This window comes from Lytechinus variegatus, chromosome 3, assembly GCF_018143015.1.
Source record: "Lytechinus variegatus isolate NC3 chromosome 3, Lvar_3.0, whole genome shotgun sequence".
Lineage (NCBI taxonomy): Eukaryota > Metazoa > Echinodermata > Echinoidea > Temnopleuroida > Toxopneustidae > Lytechinus > Lytechinus variegatus.
In genome coordinates, this window is record NC_054742.1 from 55,856,939 (window position 1) to 55,871,482 (window position 14,544).

Here is a 14,544-nt window from a genome sequence, read left to right on the forward strand (position 1 = left end):
TCACCCCAATAAACATTCTCTTGCTGTATAGACTTTTCCACCCTCGCCCCACCCCACTTCCTCTCTCTCTCTCCCTCCACCTTCCCTGTCTTCTCTGTTGATGTTCCTCTCATGGCTCATCCACTCCACTACCTCTGTCTCCATCTGCCCTCCCCTTCTCCATCTCCCCCCCCCCCCCCCGTAGCAGATTTTCCACTCATTTCCCATCCCACTGCCTCTCTCTCCCTGCCATTCTCTCCCTCTCCATCTTTCTCTCTCTAAATATTTCACCCTATCCCCCTTCAGTCTTTTCCTGCATTATATGTATCTTGTTTTCTCTCTTTATTTCATCTTTATAATATTGTACTTTGCCTTTGTTTATACTGTGCACTGGATTTTTCAGTCTTTGGACTGTTTTGCCAGTTTTCATTGAATAAATACCATACTACTACTCTAATTTGAACTGAAAAGACAACAAATATTAAAACACGTTTACATGATATTTGTATTATTTATATCATCAATCATTATCATACACTGTTGTAATCAATGTAGCTCTTTTCTGTGTAACTAAATTACAAGTAATATTTCTGTCATCTGTTAACAATGGCAGAGTCATACATTATGCAATAAAGAAACTAAATCCCCATACAGCCCCCACATTAAATTTCCTTTTTTAGGTAACTACTAACATTGTAAAATAATCATTTACTTTCACAATATATGTAATGGAACATACAAAAACAATGAATAAATAAGAATAACAAAGAAGAAAGAGAATACTTACATGTAGACAATGCCTCAGATTTTTTTTTAATCTCCCAGAAGCTCTGTATAATAAGGCCAATTGGGGCCATTATTTATATTATTTTAGCAGAGACCTCATTCTGTGTACATGGCAGCAAATTATGTCAAATAAATATGAAAATCCCCATTTTTCCGATATGGGGAAAACAGAAACAAATAATGGAATTCATGAAGAAAATGGAATTAACAGAATTTCATAAAACACATAAGTACAAAAAAAGAAGTATTTCATGTGAAACACAATTTTTCGTGAAAATTAAGAGTGAAAATCATGAAAATCAAACCAACAAAAAAAATCAGATTAAACAAAACTGTGCATAAGTGAAAATCTACCCATCAAACCTATTGTTAAGCATGTGTATGCCAAAATATCTGCATGGAAATATTTATATATTTCTAAGATTTTCGCTTATTTACAACTCCTCTATCAGTTAATGTGAATAGCAAATGGTTATAGTGAAAATTTCCCCTATCAACCCAGAATCACATTTTCTTTCCTCTTACATGTAAAACATAACAATCACTACTGTATATTAAAGACAATAATTATGTATACATATATCTTAAAATTTATCATGGGGGGGGGAATTGTCAGTATATTCAAGTTATATTTACAATTTTGATTTGAAGCAAAGTGCAAATTGAGATGGAGAATATTTTTTTCTCCAAAGTAGACAAAAAACATTTGAACTAAAGCTATGAAATTTCAGCTTACATTTCCACCAAGTGAATGAATACTACACCTACATTGTGATAAACATTGAGGAAAATATAGAAACCATCATTCAGATACCAAGCCTAGTAAGCTGGGACTTGAAGCAAACTAATATTTTTAATTCCTTCCCTTTTCTTACGGTAAGCGTTACTTATGCAATGAACTAAATGAATAATGTAAACAAATTATGAAATGGTGGAATGCAATCAGGATTATTGGGAAAATAGATAAAAAGAAAAACATGACAATGGCCCATATACTTAACTCTGATTTAATTCAACTCAGGTGTAAAGTTGTGGTTTAACTATGGACAGCCAACTTTGACATAGACCTCTTACAGTAGAGGCTCGATTCATGTACATTTGGTACCCAATGCATTCATAAAAAAGGTCTGGAAATAATAACTTTAACATATCTCTTCACCATAGACATAAGAAATCTACTATGTTAACAAAATTTGACATTATTGGCTTCCTATGATTTTAGCACAGACTTGAACCACGGTTTAAGTTAAACTGGACTTTGGAACAGGGTCAATGTGACAAAACATACTGAAATATAGTATTAACAAATTACTGGTACAATAGTAGAAAACAAATCTGTCAAGTGCTATGTTCAAGTCTATACAATATGGTTACTTGAAATATTCATAAATATTTTTACATATTCATATCTGAATAGTACATGCCTTTTAAAAGCCCAAGATAACAACAACAGCAATATTGAATCCGACATCAGATATAAGCGAGTCATTTACAAACTTCTACGAGAGTAGTTTTCATGAGCAATAGGAAGGAGAGGAGTATATTATTTGTATTTTCCTTGTCTCCCTATACATATTCATTTTTTGTTGTCTGGGGGATTGTACTACTAGTACCAGGGAAGGGGGGGGGGGGTGAAAAAGGGATGAAACATATTTATTATTCCTATTGATCAATTAAATGAAAAATAAAGTCATATTGTGTCATTTCCACTAGCTTATACGTCAGGTCAAAGTACCACATTCAAAGACCGTCTTGTCTTTGTTTTTCGAAATATGAGATTTACGGGCGAGTGTGCCGAAATCTCTTAGGACAACAATACATGTATGTTCGACATGGGCAATTATTTCAAACTTAGTGACATTGAAACCAAGTAATCTTGTAACATTTTTGTTGGGGACTATTCCTTAAAAGTTTTGCAAACCTACTTTTAAGTCTCCTTTTCTTCCATATCTTCAAACTATATTTGCTGTATATGTTACTCTTGTACATTATTTTTTTTTATTGAAATATACACACCAAACTGAACTTATCAAGCTCACGAAAGGTCTACTTACGCAGACGTGACTGAAATTTGACATTACATGTGGTATCTCCATCAAGAGCAACAAATATAAAATAAATATAACAAAACAAACATTTGTTGCTGCAGAAGTAGCAAACATTCAACCAACCATTGGACTAACTTAGAAGAGTTATAATATCTCAAGCGCAATAAAAACATGCCATCAACTTGGCATATCATGTAGTGGCAGTTGGTTCAATAAGAGACGTGCAAATGTGCTCAATGAAAATTGTTGAACATGTATTCAATCATCGTTGATAAAATCATGTACTTAAAGTGCAAGTCAATCTGGGCATATGATTTACTCTGCTACATTTCCTGCACACATGAGGAGAAAATCAGATAAGACTGATATATACATGGATGTGATACTTAATTAAGGTAGTTGATAATGATGTCAATCCACACACCTTTTCTACTCATTGTGGATGAGCATGTATCTCCGCAAATATAGCAGTAAAAGTACTGGAATATCCCCGTTATTTCACTGTTTATCATGCTGTTCTCTCACTACCCAAACTTCATATGTAATGTATAAAAAGAAATGCATTCATGACTTTCCCCACATAATTACCAAAACCTTTGAAAAATCAGTATAATATTTGCTATCAGAATTAATCAACTTAGACAATAATGAAGTGCGATGGTTTAAACAATTTCAGGAAATAAAAACGTGGGGACATCATCATTAATCTTTACAGAGGGGATGCAAAACTCGACTTTCTATAGGTACTAAATGCATTTAATATCAAACATGAGTAGTGCTATATAAATGCAAGCCATTATTATCTATATAGGATTAACTAACAATGCATCAAAAGCAGTTCTTTTGTCTGCATGATTTCCTGTGCAGTATGAGAGCATATTGCACAAAGCACCAAAGTCTGACAAAAATCCCATGGGCTACTGTACAAGACTTGCTGTTCAATATGGTACCATATTGCATTGTCAAATATGCATGTGAAAATGCACAAAATAGACGATGTGGGCAATAAGCATTGCAATGTACTGTGAAGTGCAATGATACTCTATGATGCCATAAAGAGCTTCATGTAAGTCACATTTTTATGATTATTATGGGGACATAATAACTAATTGTGATATGGGACATGATTTTCTCAATTACCTTTTTTTTCAATAATTACATCGGATGGAATGCTAGAAATATTCCACTTGATCACATGATAGTGGCCCTAACTCTTGAAATATCACTGTTATCATATTCCCAGCTGTTGAATATAATGTGAAAATTCCAAACTATTAGAATGAAAAGTATCATATAAATATCATAAGCTAATATTCCACAGAATTATCTTCTATTAACAAATACAAATTCAAGAGTTGTTCTATCTATGTTTTTTTTTTATTCGGCTTTGGTTTGAAACAATGACACAGTAAACAACTTCTCAAGTTCATAGACTCAGAAATTTTCACAACAAACATCCAAGATCTACAGTATAATCTCTGAAATTGACTTCATGGTAAACTGTTGATGAAATGATAAAAATCTAAGATCTGTAAGGTCCTTGACATGGAAAGTGATTTATTACTAACTGTTAAACATTGAGTTTAGTTTTGTCAATTCACAAAAATTCATATAATGTTAAAAATAGTTTCTTAAAGAATGCAACATACAAGAAGAAAATTCCTATCTACTGTGATGGTATATTTCCTTTATACACTCCCAGGGATAAATCTGGAAAATTTGTGAATTTTCAATGCAAATGTCTTATGAATATACAACTTCTTCACGATGTGACATACAAGAAAGGAATTTGTATCTCTTGTGATGGTATCCTGAAACATCTCGGGGAAAAATTCTTGAAGTTCGACAAGCTTTAACGAGGATGTCCATAACCGTCGCATGGAAAAGAATCCTGCTGGATGCTGGACAATGCCGATTTTACAGTATACACAGGATATTACTACAAGACACCATGCCAAATTGTGCAGAATAAAAATGCAGGGGAATAAAGTCTATAGATAATGGCAGGGAAATCACTTCTTGGCGAGCTGTTGTGATAGCCAATCCAATCCCTCGTAAAGTCCTGTACCCTGCGTTGCACATGCAGGCTGAATAAACTGTTAAGACAGAATCAAAGAAAGTAGACAGGATTTTCATATATTTAACATCTCACATCGAATGGCAAAAAAGATTCATATACTGTTACTGATAAACAAGATATCTTTATTTACAAAGATACACACACACAAACAACTCTCCTTTCATCAAATAAGCATCAATAGTAAAAAAATAGTTTCATGTATTAGAGCCCAAGTTAAATTAATTTTAAAATTGATACTTGATCTTTGCTACTGAGCCCAACGCAGTATCCCCCCCCTGCCATTAATTGTCTTAAAGGCCAAGTCCACCTCAGAAAAATGTTAATTTGAATCAATAGAGAAAAATCAGACAAGCACAATGCTGAAGATTTCATCAAAATGGGATGTAAAATAAGAAAGTTATGACATTTCAAAGTTTCGCTTACTTTTAACAAAATAGTTATATGAACGAGCCAGTTACATCCAAATGAGAGAGTTGACGATGTCACTCACTCACTATTTCTTTTGTTTTTTATTGTATGAATTATACTATATTTCAATTTTTACGAATTTGACGATTAGGACCTCCTTGTCTGAAGCACAAAATATTGAAATAATGGAATTCCATGTGTTCAGGGAGGAATGAAACTTCATTTCACATGACAATGACGAGAAAATAAAAATATTTCATATTTCAAACAATAAAAAACAAAAGAAATAGTGAGTGAATGACATCATTGACTCTCTCATTTGGATGGAGCTGGCTCGTTCATGTAACTGTTTTTGTGAAATGAAGCGAAATTTTGAAATGTCATAACTTTATTTTACATCCGATTTTGATGAAATTTTCAGTGTTATGCTTGTTGAATTTTTCTCTTTTTATTCAAATCAAGTTTTTTTTGGGGTGGACTTGTCCTTCAAATTTGTGTTTATGTTGCTACACTTAATATATATACCGGTATCACTTTGAGGCTAATTAGAATGCCTCATACTGAAAAGTTTGGGGCCCTCTGGTTTCATCATTAATACTCACATAGTTTTTTCTCTGTAGGCAGTCTGAAAATTTTGATGTCATATCCCCGATACTCATAGCTTGCGGGAGGTCCTGTTTGTTGGCAAATATCAGTATAACCGAGTCCTTTAAGTCTTCCTCACCCAACTTCAAGTTTAAGAAGGAAAAAAAATGAATGAATCCCATGTACAATACTGCAATTATGATCATCTACATTTCAAATATGAAAGTTTGTTGATCAATTATCAAATACAAATGGAATGTTTGTATTTTTATTTGAATTTGTATTTATTTAGACAAGTACGACATGTCAAGGGATACAAAACAAGGTTTGAAAAACCCGTAAAATTTTGAATCACAATGATATAACTACAATTAAGTAGCATCAAGATAAAAACATAAGTTTAACAATCGGAAAAAAAATATAACAATGTAAACTACCATAGAAATGGACATAGATAATATTTATAGATTTATGTAACATTTGAAAAGATTAAAAACCTGACATAAGAACAAAATTATAAAACAGACATAAGATAACATAATGTAACAAAATATAATGAATTTATGACAAATCTTTACGAGCTGTGGTGTTTTTCAAAATTATACATGACAAGAATGATAATAAATTAGCTGTGAGGTATTATTGTGGAAAGGAAAAGTTAAATTATTTTGTAATAGAAATTATATAAGAAGGTGAGCATTGAGTAAATTTTTAAAAGTAGAGATAGATGTAATGTTGCAAGAAACTCGCAATCAATTGCAAATCTTTTGGGGTACCCAAATCAATCATTTATACTGCAGTCAATCACAAATTGCGATTGATTGCTGATCTGTTTCTTGCAACAAGGTTAATTACTACAACTAAATTTGATTTATTGATTGTAGAAAATAACTTGTAAGTCCCTCATGCATCTCTTAACATATGAAAGTTCAAATCTTCTTTCCTATAGCCATGCATTTGTTAGAGGCTGGCCATTTTTTGCAGTTTTAAACTGCTCTTCATTTTTTTCTGTCAAGAAATTGCAGCAAACAAAATTTGTGATTCACTTGCTTAGCACACAAAGCCAACTCAAGTCTATTTCTATGAGTTCATGAAGAGAACATCAATTTTTTTCACAAGAATTGCACTAAATGACAAAGTGTTTGCATGTATGAATATGAAATTCTGTGCAGTTGCTGAGAAATGCTAACAATAATGATAAAAAGTCCCACATGAGTCAGTGATCATCAGTATGACCATTTTTCTGCTTAGATTTCAGGATTTCAGAATTAGGTTTGTGTATACAAACCTTATCTAAAGCTACAATTAAATGATCTGTCATATTTTCAAAATCACTTTCTCAAGAAATTACTGCTTGCTGAAACTACAGGTAGGCATACTTATTTTTTTATTTAAGAAATCATCACTTACTAATCTGCTGAGTTCTTCCTTTGCATCATCCATTCTTTCTCTGTCATTACTGTCTATAACAAAGATCAGACCCTAAAGTTGGAAAGATAAATGCATACATTGAAAATAATCATAGAAGATAAGAATGAATGTATAAATACAAGGATTTGTATTGCAGTATTTTGGGTAGAGAAAACAACATTTTCCATTTTGAGGGAAATTGTTAAATGAAACCTAGTATTTTCATTTAAAAAAATACAAAATACAGAAAAATAGCAAGTATCAAATCAAGACATCACAACATTTTATTTTATGCTCAATGAACCCCCACCCCCTTCATTATAAAAAAATAACATAGATATATTTTGAAAAAAATGCACTTAATAATAAATGATTGAAGCATTAAAATCTGGAAATCATATAGGAACAAGTTTGAGAACATAATTTTCGAGAAGAAACAGGGGTCATACATTAGATATAAATTTACATTACCTGTGTGTTTTGGAAGTAGTGCCTCCACAGTGGTCGGATTTTGTCCTGGCCACCTACATCCCACACTGTGAAATTGATATTCTTGTATTCCACAGTCTCCACATTAAATCCTGTACACAAAAAACAGACAATCAACAGCATGCATATAAAATATTTTTCTTGAATGCAATGTTAATGTGAATACTTGGTATTTCAACTTCCACAATATTGAGCTGGACATCCATTCAAAAGATTGAAATTTACATTACCTACAATAAACAATAAGACTAATAGATTTTGCAGGAAATTCAACAGTATTACAAGAATCCTCATTTTTTTGGGGAAAAAAGGACAATGGAGTATAGAATAAATATATATATATACATATCTAGATCAAAGCCAAATGATATATAATCTAAATATGACTAGTGCAAAACACCTTGGTAAGAGGGCTTGACTATACATGGATAGGAGCAATATATAAATGGCCAATGAACTGGGCATTGAAGCAGATTTCTTGGGCATCTCTGGCTATAGCATTACTGGGATTGGATCGATTTAGGCCATGTGGGTTACCTCTGACCCCATTACTAGCCCCATGTATTTACAAGTAAATCTGAAATATTAAGAGTGAAAATTACAGAATGGTTACATAATAGGTCCTTTTATTCTAATTTTAGCATAAAACTGATCAGCAGTCTGTATTATTATCATCATCAATCATCATTATTGATGGTACATGTACATAATGTTAATGGGGGTACTTACCTATTGTTGGAATGGTAGTCACAATTTCTCCTAGCTTTAGTTTGTACAGGATTGTGGTTTTCCCTGCAGCATCCAGTCCAACTTTTGAAGAAAAACAATACAGGTACCAAATGAGACTAATTAAAAATATAGATATATCTGCAAGCATTTAGTTGATAAAAAATACTGGCTGACTTTCAAACTGTATTGAATACAAATATGTTATTTTAAAGAATTCCCCATCTCAATGTCATTCATGGAAATGCATTGTCTCTCTGAACAACATCTATTATCTGGCCTTTTTCAATGTGTATTTTTGTATTGAACATACTTGATGACGGTTTTAAAAAAAAATTCTTTCTTGAGTAAAAATTTGGAATCACAATTTGATAGCTGGGATGATGTACAATAGCTGAAATGCAATGTCAGTGGAAAAAAAATGAAAATTTTGTTACTCTTACAAATCTAGTCTGTATCCCCTACAATGTTTTACCCAAGCTAGGCAGCTAAACTCCAAGAGTGGAAGAGGAAGTTTAAGAGGAATTTCAATAAAAAGTGGAATTTAATATAAAGAGAAAAATTAAACGGACATAAAGCTGAAAATTTCTTTAAAATTGCATGTAGAATAAGAAATTTATAGCATTTTAAAGCATTTCAAAGTAAAAAAAAAAAAGCTAGAACATAGTGATATACCATTAAGATGGTCAATGACTTCACTCAAGCTTTCTTTTGTGTTAAACTAAAGAGTATTTCCATTTTTGCTGACCAATAGATCTATGCACATTCCATCTAGGCCTAGTACTAGTAGTATCAGAGGATTGAGTCAAACCTTTTTTTTTAAAATATATTTCATACAAAAAAACAACTGAAATACTGAGTGGGCAATGTGAATCACGAATCATGATCAACTCCCTTCATTTGCATGCTAACCAAAAAAAACCAGAATGTTCAACTAGAATCTAGATAGGCCCTAAGTATTTTTTTAAATTAGATCTAGAACTAAATCATGAAACTAAAAATTTACAACTTTCTCATCCGTTTGATGAAATTATGGGCCAAATCGTGGTTTCGGGAACCACTCAGCAATTTGTATACGCGCACTTGTGTACAAAGTGAGTGGAAGTGGAAATAGGGAACCGTGCGGGTGACTGAATAAAGCACTGCTGTATTTCATGATAGGGCCTAATCGGCTAATGCCAAATTATGCAAGTTTAAATTAATTTCCATCTCTTTTCAATCACATGAACTTTTTATGAAAAAGCTCGTCTTGTGTTAACTCAGTTTCGTTGTATTATTAATAGCAATACACTGAGGGCAGTATTTACAGGCGTTAAAGAAAATTACAAAGTTTCAACCTACCCCGCGACCCCCAACACTATTAGTCTTGAGGACGCAATGATGATGATTTTTTTAGATATGTCATCTATTTCTTCATCATTGACGTCTTGACACTCTCTCCATAGTGCCTTCAGCGAACGACCAAAACAAAGATGGATTCCCCCAAAAAATCCATCCTTTTAAACCGAAGTGAATAGCATTCATTTAATTTTATTAATTCTTACACCTTCCTACGCCTAATGCGTAGGAAGGTTTTAAATATTACTATTTAAAAATGTAAAAAAATGAAGATTTCTTACCTAACTAATGCCGCGTAGACCCCTCGTTCCACATGTAAACAACGGAAATACAATAGCGTCGACCCTTGAACCGCTTATGTATGACGTACTTCCGGAAAGCAATGCCGTCTCAACGAACAATTTAGAGATAAAAAATCTTATTTAACAAATATTGATCATAAATAATTTATATATATTTATATTAATTATTTATGATCACGAAATAAATTCTAATATTTGTTAAATAAGATTTTTTATCTCTAAATTGTTCGTTGAGACGGCATTGCTTTCCGGAAGTACGTCATACATAAGCGGTTCAAGGGTCGACGCTATTGTATTTCCGTTGTTTACATGTGGAACGAGGGGTCTACGCGGCATCAGTTAGGTAAGAAATCTTCATTTTTTTACATTTTTAAATAGTAATATTTAAAACCTTCCTACGCATTATGCGTAGGAAGGTGTAAGAATTAATAAAATTAAATGAATGCTATTCACTTCGGTTTAAAAGGATGGATTTTTTGGGGAATCCATCTTTGTTTTGGTCGTTCGCTGAAGGCACTATGGAGAGAGTGTCAAGACGTCAATGATGAAGAAATAGATGACATATCTAAAAAAATCATCATCATTGCGTCCTCAAGACTACAACACTATACACTAAAACTAAAAGTAAAACGCAAACACCGATACCCCTGACTGGCCTGAGACACTGGACCGCATTCATGGCTCTGAGCTCCGCCGCCGCTCCGGGGGCGGAGGTCCCAGAGTTAACCAATACCGGCACTAGTCTCACACGGTCTACTTACCCATTAATATTCTGACAGTTCTACTGCCGAAAAGTCTATTGAAAGCACTTGAAAAATACAATCCCATCTTCAAGTTGGTATGTGGTAACACGTCAATCTAGATTTTTGAAAATTCCTTCCTTTCCTTGGGTAATAATAAGCAATTTGAAGACTTTGGCCAGAATCTGAGGTCGAGAAAAGTACAGTCGTGCCACGTCAATTCTATACGTGTAATCATGCGCGCTGCACGAACGGACACACAAATATGCGCGCTCTGAGATGGGGGGGGGGGGGGGGCAGGGGCTGTGCATGGGGAAGGGATGGGTAAGGTAGAGATGACCCCTTTGACAGTTTAGTTTTAAATTGGAAGTTCATCCTGACGACAAGTTAATTGTAAAATAGTGGAAAAATTTTTAAAATTTAAAATTAATTTTAAAATTATTGAAGGTTTGAGGAAAATGCATTGAAGATAAAGAAATATATAGTTAGATCTTTAAAGGACAAGTCCACCCCAACAAAAACTTGATTTGAATAAAAAGAGAAAAATTCAACAAGCATAACACTGAAAATTTCATCAAAATCGGATGTAAAATAAGAAAGTTATGGCATTTTAAAGTTTCGCTTCATTTCACAAAACAGTTATATGAACATCTAGGTCGATATGCAAATGAGGAACTGATGACATCACTCACTCACTATTTCTTTTGTATTTTATTATACAAAATATTTTTATTTTCTCGTCATTGTCATGTGACATGAAGTTTCATTCATCCCTGAACATGTGGAATTCCATTATTTTAACATTTGTGCTTCAGGCAAGGAGGTCCTAATCATCAAATTCGTAAAAATTGAAATATTGCATAATTCAAACAATAAAAAACAAAAGAAATAGTGAGTGAGTGACATCATCGACTCTCTCATTTGGATGTAACTGGCTCGTTCATAAACTATTTTGTTAGAAATAAGCGAAACTTTGAAATGTCATAACTTTTTTATTTGACATCAGACTTTGATGAAATTTTCAGCATTGTGCTTGTCTGATTTTTCTCTATTGATTCAAATCAACATTTTTCTGAGGTGGACTTGACCTTTAAGTTTTTGATCTGTGATATCACATACAAGCAGCTACCCCATGTGTTATGTAATATAAAATACATGAATTTCAACTTTTTAGTGGTTCATAATTACTACAAATTTTCTTCATCATATTTGAATAAAACCCATTTTCAAAAATGATTCATTGGTTTTTAAAATTCACGATACATGTTCAGCCACTCGCAGTGACGTCACAAATAAAAAAATAATATTATAATAACTTAATTTTCAAATCTTTGATAGATTTCCTCAAATCTCCACCACTTTTTTATTATTTTTGTTATTTTTACAATAATTTTTTTTTTTTTTTGTCAGGGTGAACTTCCCTTTTAAGCACTTACTACAGACGATTTGTCATTCTGTCAATAAACTCTGGACATTTTGTGATTTTTAGATATCCTTAGTGATGAAAAACTCCAACAATTTGGTATCAGAGGCATATTGTGACACTGTTTTTATTTTGGGTGAATTTGGTAAATCCTCCAAAATGTTGACAACTTTAAATTTATTACTACCAATTTATTACTTCCCCAATCAATATGAATAGTAGCATCTGTGGCAAGATACAACTTACGAGTGAGTGCTAAAGATGGAATCCATATAAATGGCTGAACTAAAAAATATATCCGTTTGAAGCCTCTGTTATTTGAAGTTATGATACTGTAGTGAAGTTGGTAGTTATACATTAGGAGTAGCAAAAAGAGACCATGACAATAAGGTCAGAGCCTATATAATTGATGAACAGATGTTGGGAAATAAATCTAAAGCTTTACATATAAGCTTAAAGTGAAGGAAGTATCATACAAATAGGACACACAATCACTTCTTCAATCAGAATTCCAAACAATAAAATAGTGTAACTGCTAGTTAGGCTATACCCATATAGCGATATAGGGCAATATTTTAAAAAACCTATGAGCGAGCAAAGTGCATGAGAAAAAGTTGACTTTTCTAATACTTTTGTGATAGATTTATTAATTTACCTATTTATTCCGCATGCCCCCCCCCCCCCATATCTGTATGCCAGTGGGTATTAGAAATCTGAAGAGTAGACCAAGGGAATGTTAATAATGGGCTATCAAGGACATACATGTACAATGTGGACATCTTCATCCAATCCTCATTGAAACCTTGATCAAACTCATCATCCTTAATACTGTAAACAAACCAGTAACGATCACAACAAATGATAGTATTGGACTTTTATTGCATACAAAAACCCGCTCATCATGTGTCGATTGTGAAAATATAAAATTTGGTTTACAAAACATCACTATAAAATTATCTTCAATAAAAAATATGTCTAAATACAGTATACACATCTGATATTGCAACACAATAAATACTTAATCTTTGAAAAAGTCCATCTTCAAAAGAAAGAGATAAGTACATGCTGATATAAAAATAAGTCTTGATTTTTCAGTTTGTTAATACAAAACTGCGCTTAATTGCAATTATTTGACATGAATGTAGAAAAATAAATATATTCCTATACACAACTGAAATGCTACTTAAAGTGATAAAGAGGTGTATATCATCTAGAATGAGCTATTTCACACACCAAAAACATGTTTTCTTTGGATAAAAATAAAGTTTTAAAACATCTGAATTCAGACTTTGGTCTTAAAAGGGCATATCTGACATCAGAATGTTTGAAAATGCTCTTTCAGACATTTTAAAAAATGACATACAAAAAAACAAATAAGACATTACGCTTAGCAACCGATTGGGATTGGGGGTTATAAAGGATCATACACGATAATCAATTCAGTCATAGAAATCAGACCTGCAAATAAATTATTTCTGTGATAAATTCAAGAACTGTTTGAAGGACTAATTTCAAACTTGGTAGATGAATGCAAGTATATAGGAATGACTATGATATCTACTTTTGGGAATGACTTGATCTTGCAATAATTTTATCTTGATAGATTAACAATGTGAATAGATTAATTTGATAGTTTTGACAATGTTACATAAAGTATGCATTATAGTGCACATCTGGCAATGGTGGAGGCATAAATTTCAACTGCATGCAGTCGAGAATCAATCTAGCTTCGTTTCATGACGCAAGTCATATTTCTATAGCTTTCTGCCAAAGGATTATAAGAATTTTTACTTGGTGAATAAGTTGACAATGGCACCTCCATAAATGTGTGGTCTAAGTTAAACTGGGTTACAATAACTAAACCATAGCTATATAATGCCACCCAATGCTTTTATTTCGGCACTTATAATCATTTCAAGAAGAATTGCCACAGGGAATTTATCAACAAATCTTTATACTCCGCTGACCAATTGTGAAATTTCATATTTTCATAATTCATGCAATGGGTATCTGATTTCATTTTTTTTTAATCTTTGTTAATCTATTTTTCTTTATTCTGCAGTTACACAGATGCATTGTCATATCCAGCAAACAAAACAAGTGGATCAACTTCAAGTGAGGTATTTTTTCTTTGGAATAATGATAAAACAGGTATGGATAAAATTATGTATATTTCCGTTACAATCATTTCTTGATTCAATCACAACCAACAGTTACTTTAGAAAGCTCA

At 32.6% G+C, this 14,544-nt stretch overlaps 1 protein-coding gene across 1 annotated transcript; it reads right to left on the reverse strand.

Moving 5' to 3' along the window:
• Positions 1-470: 470 nt before the first annotated feature.
• LOC121411431 (ADP-ribosylation factor 4-like) lies at positions 471-11,131 on the reverse strand. Its single transcript, XM_041604163.1, has 6 exons — positions 10,913-11,131; positions 8,515-8,595; positions 7,768-7,877; positions 7,297-7,368; positions 5,904-6,029; positions 471-4,909 (listed from the first exon to the last, which is right to left on the reverse strand). Exons 1-6 carry the CDS (start codon positions 10,977-10,979, stop codon positions 4,826-4,828), a joined length of 540 nt encoding a protein of 179 aa, XP_041460097.1. The 5' UTR covers positions 10,980-11,131; the 3' UTR covers positions 471-4,825.
• Between the last annotated feature and the right edge of the window lie 3,413 nt (positions 11,132-14,544).

Bases quoted from the DNA above. Each gene is read 5' to 3' on its own strand.
- LOC121411431 (XM_041604163.1), bottom strand. From the start codon at position 10,979: ATGGGATTGTATTTTTCAAGTGCTTTCAATAGACTTTTCGGCAGTAGA. The intron at 7,369-7,767 runs GTAATGTAAATT...TTCCAACTTTAG, and splicing joins ACTACTTCCAAAACACACAG to GGTCTGATCTTTGTTATAGA. The intron at 4,910-5,903 runs GTGAGTATTAAT...CTGTCTTAACAG, and splicing joins GCCTACAGAGAAAAAACTAT to TTTATTCAGCCTGCATGTGC.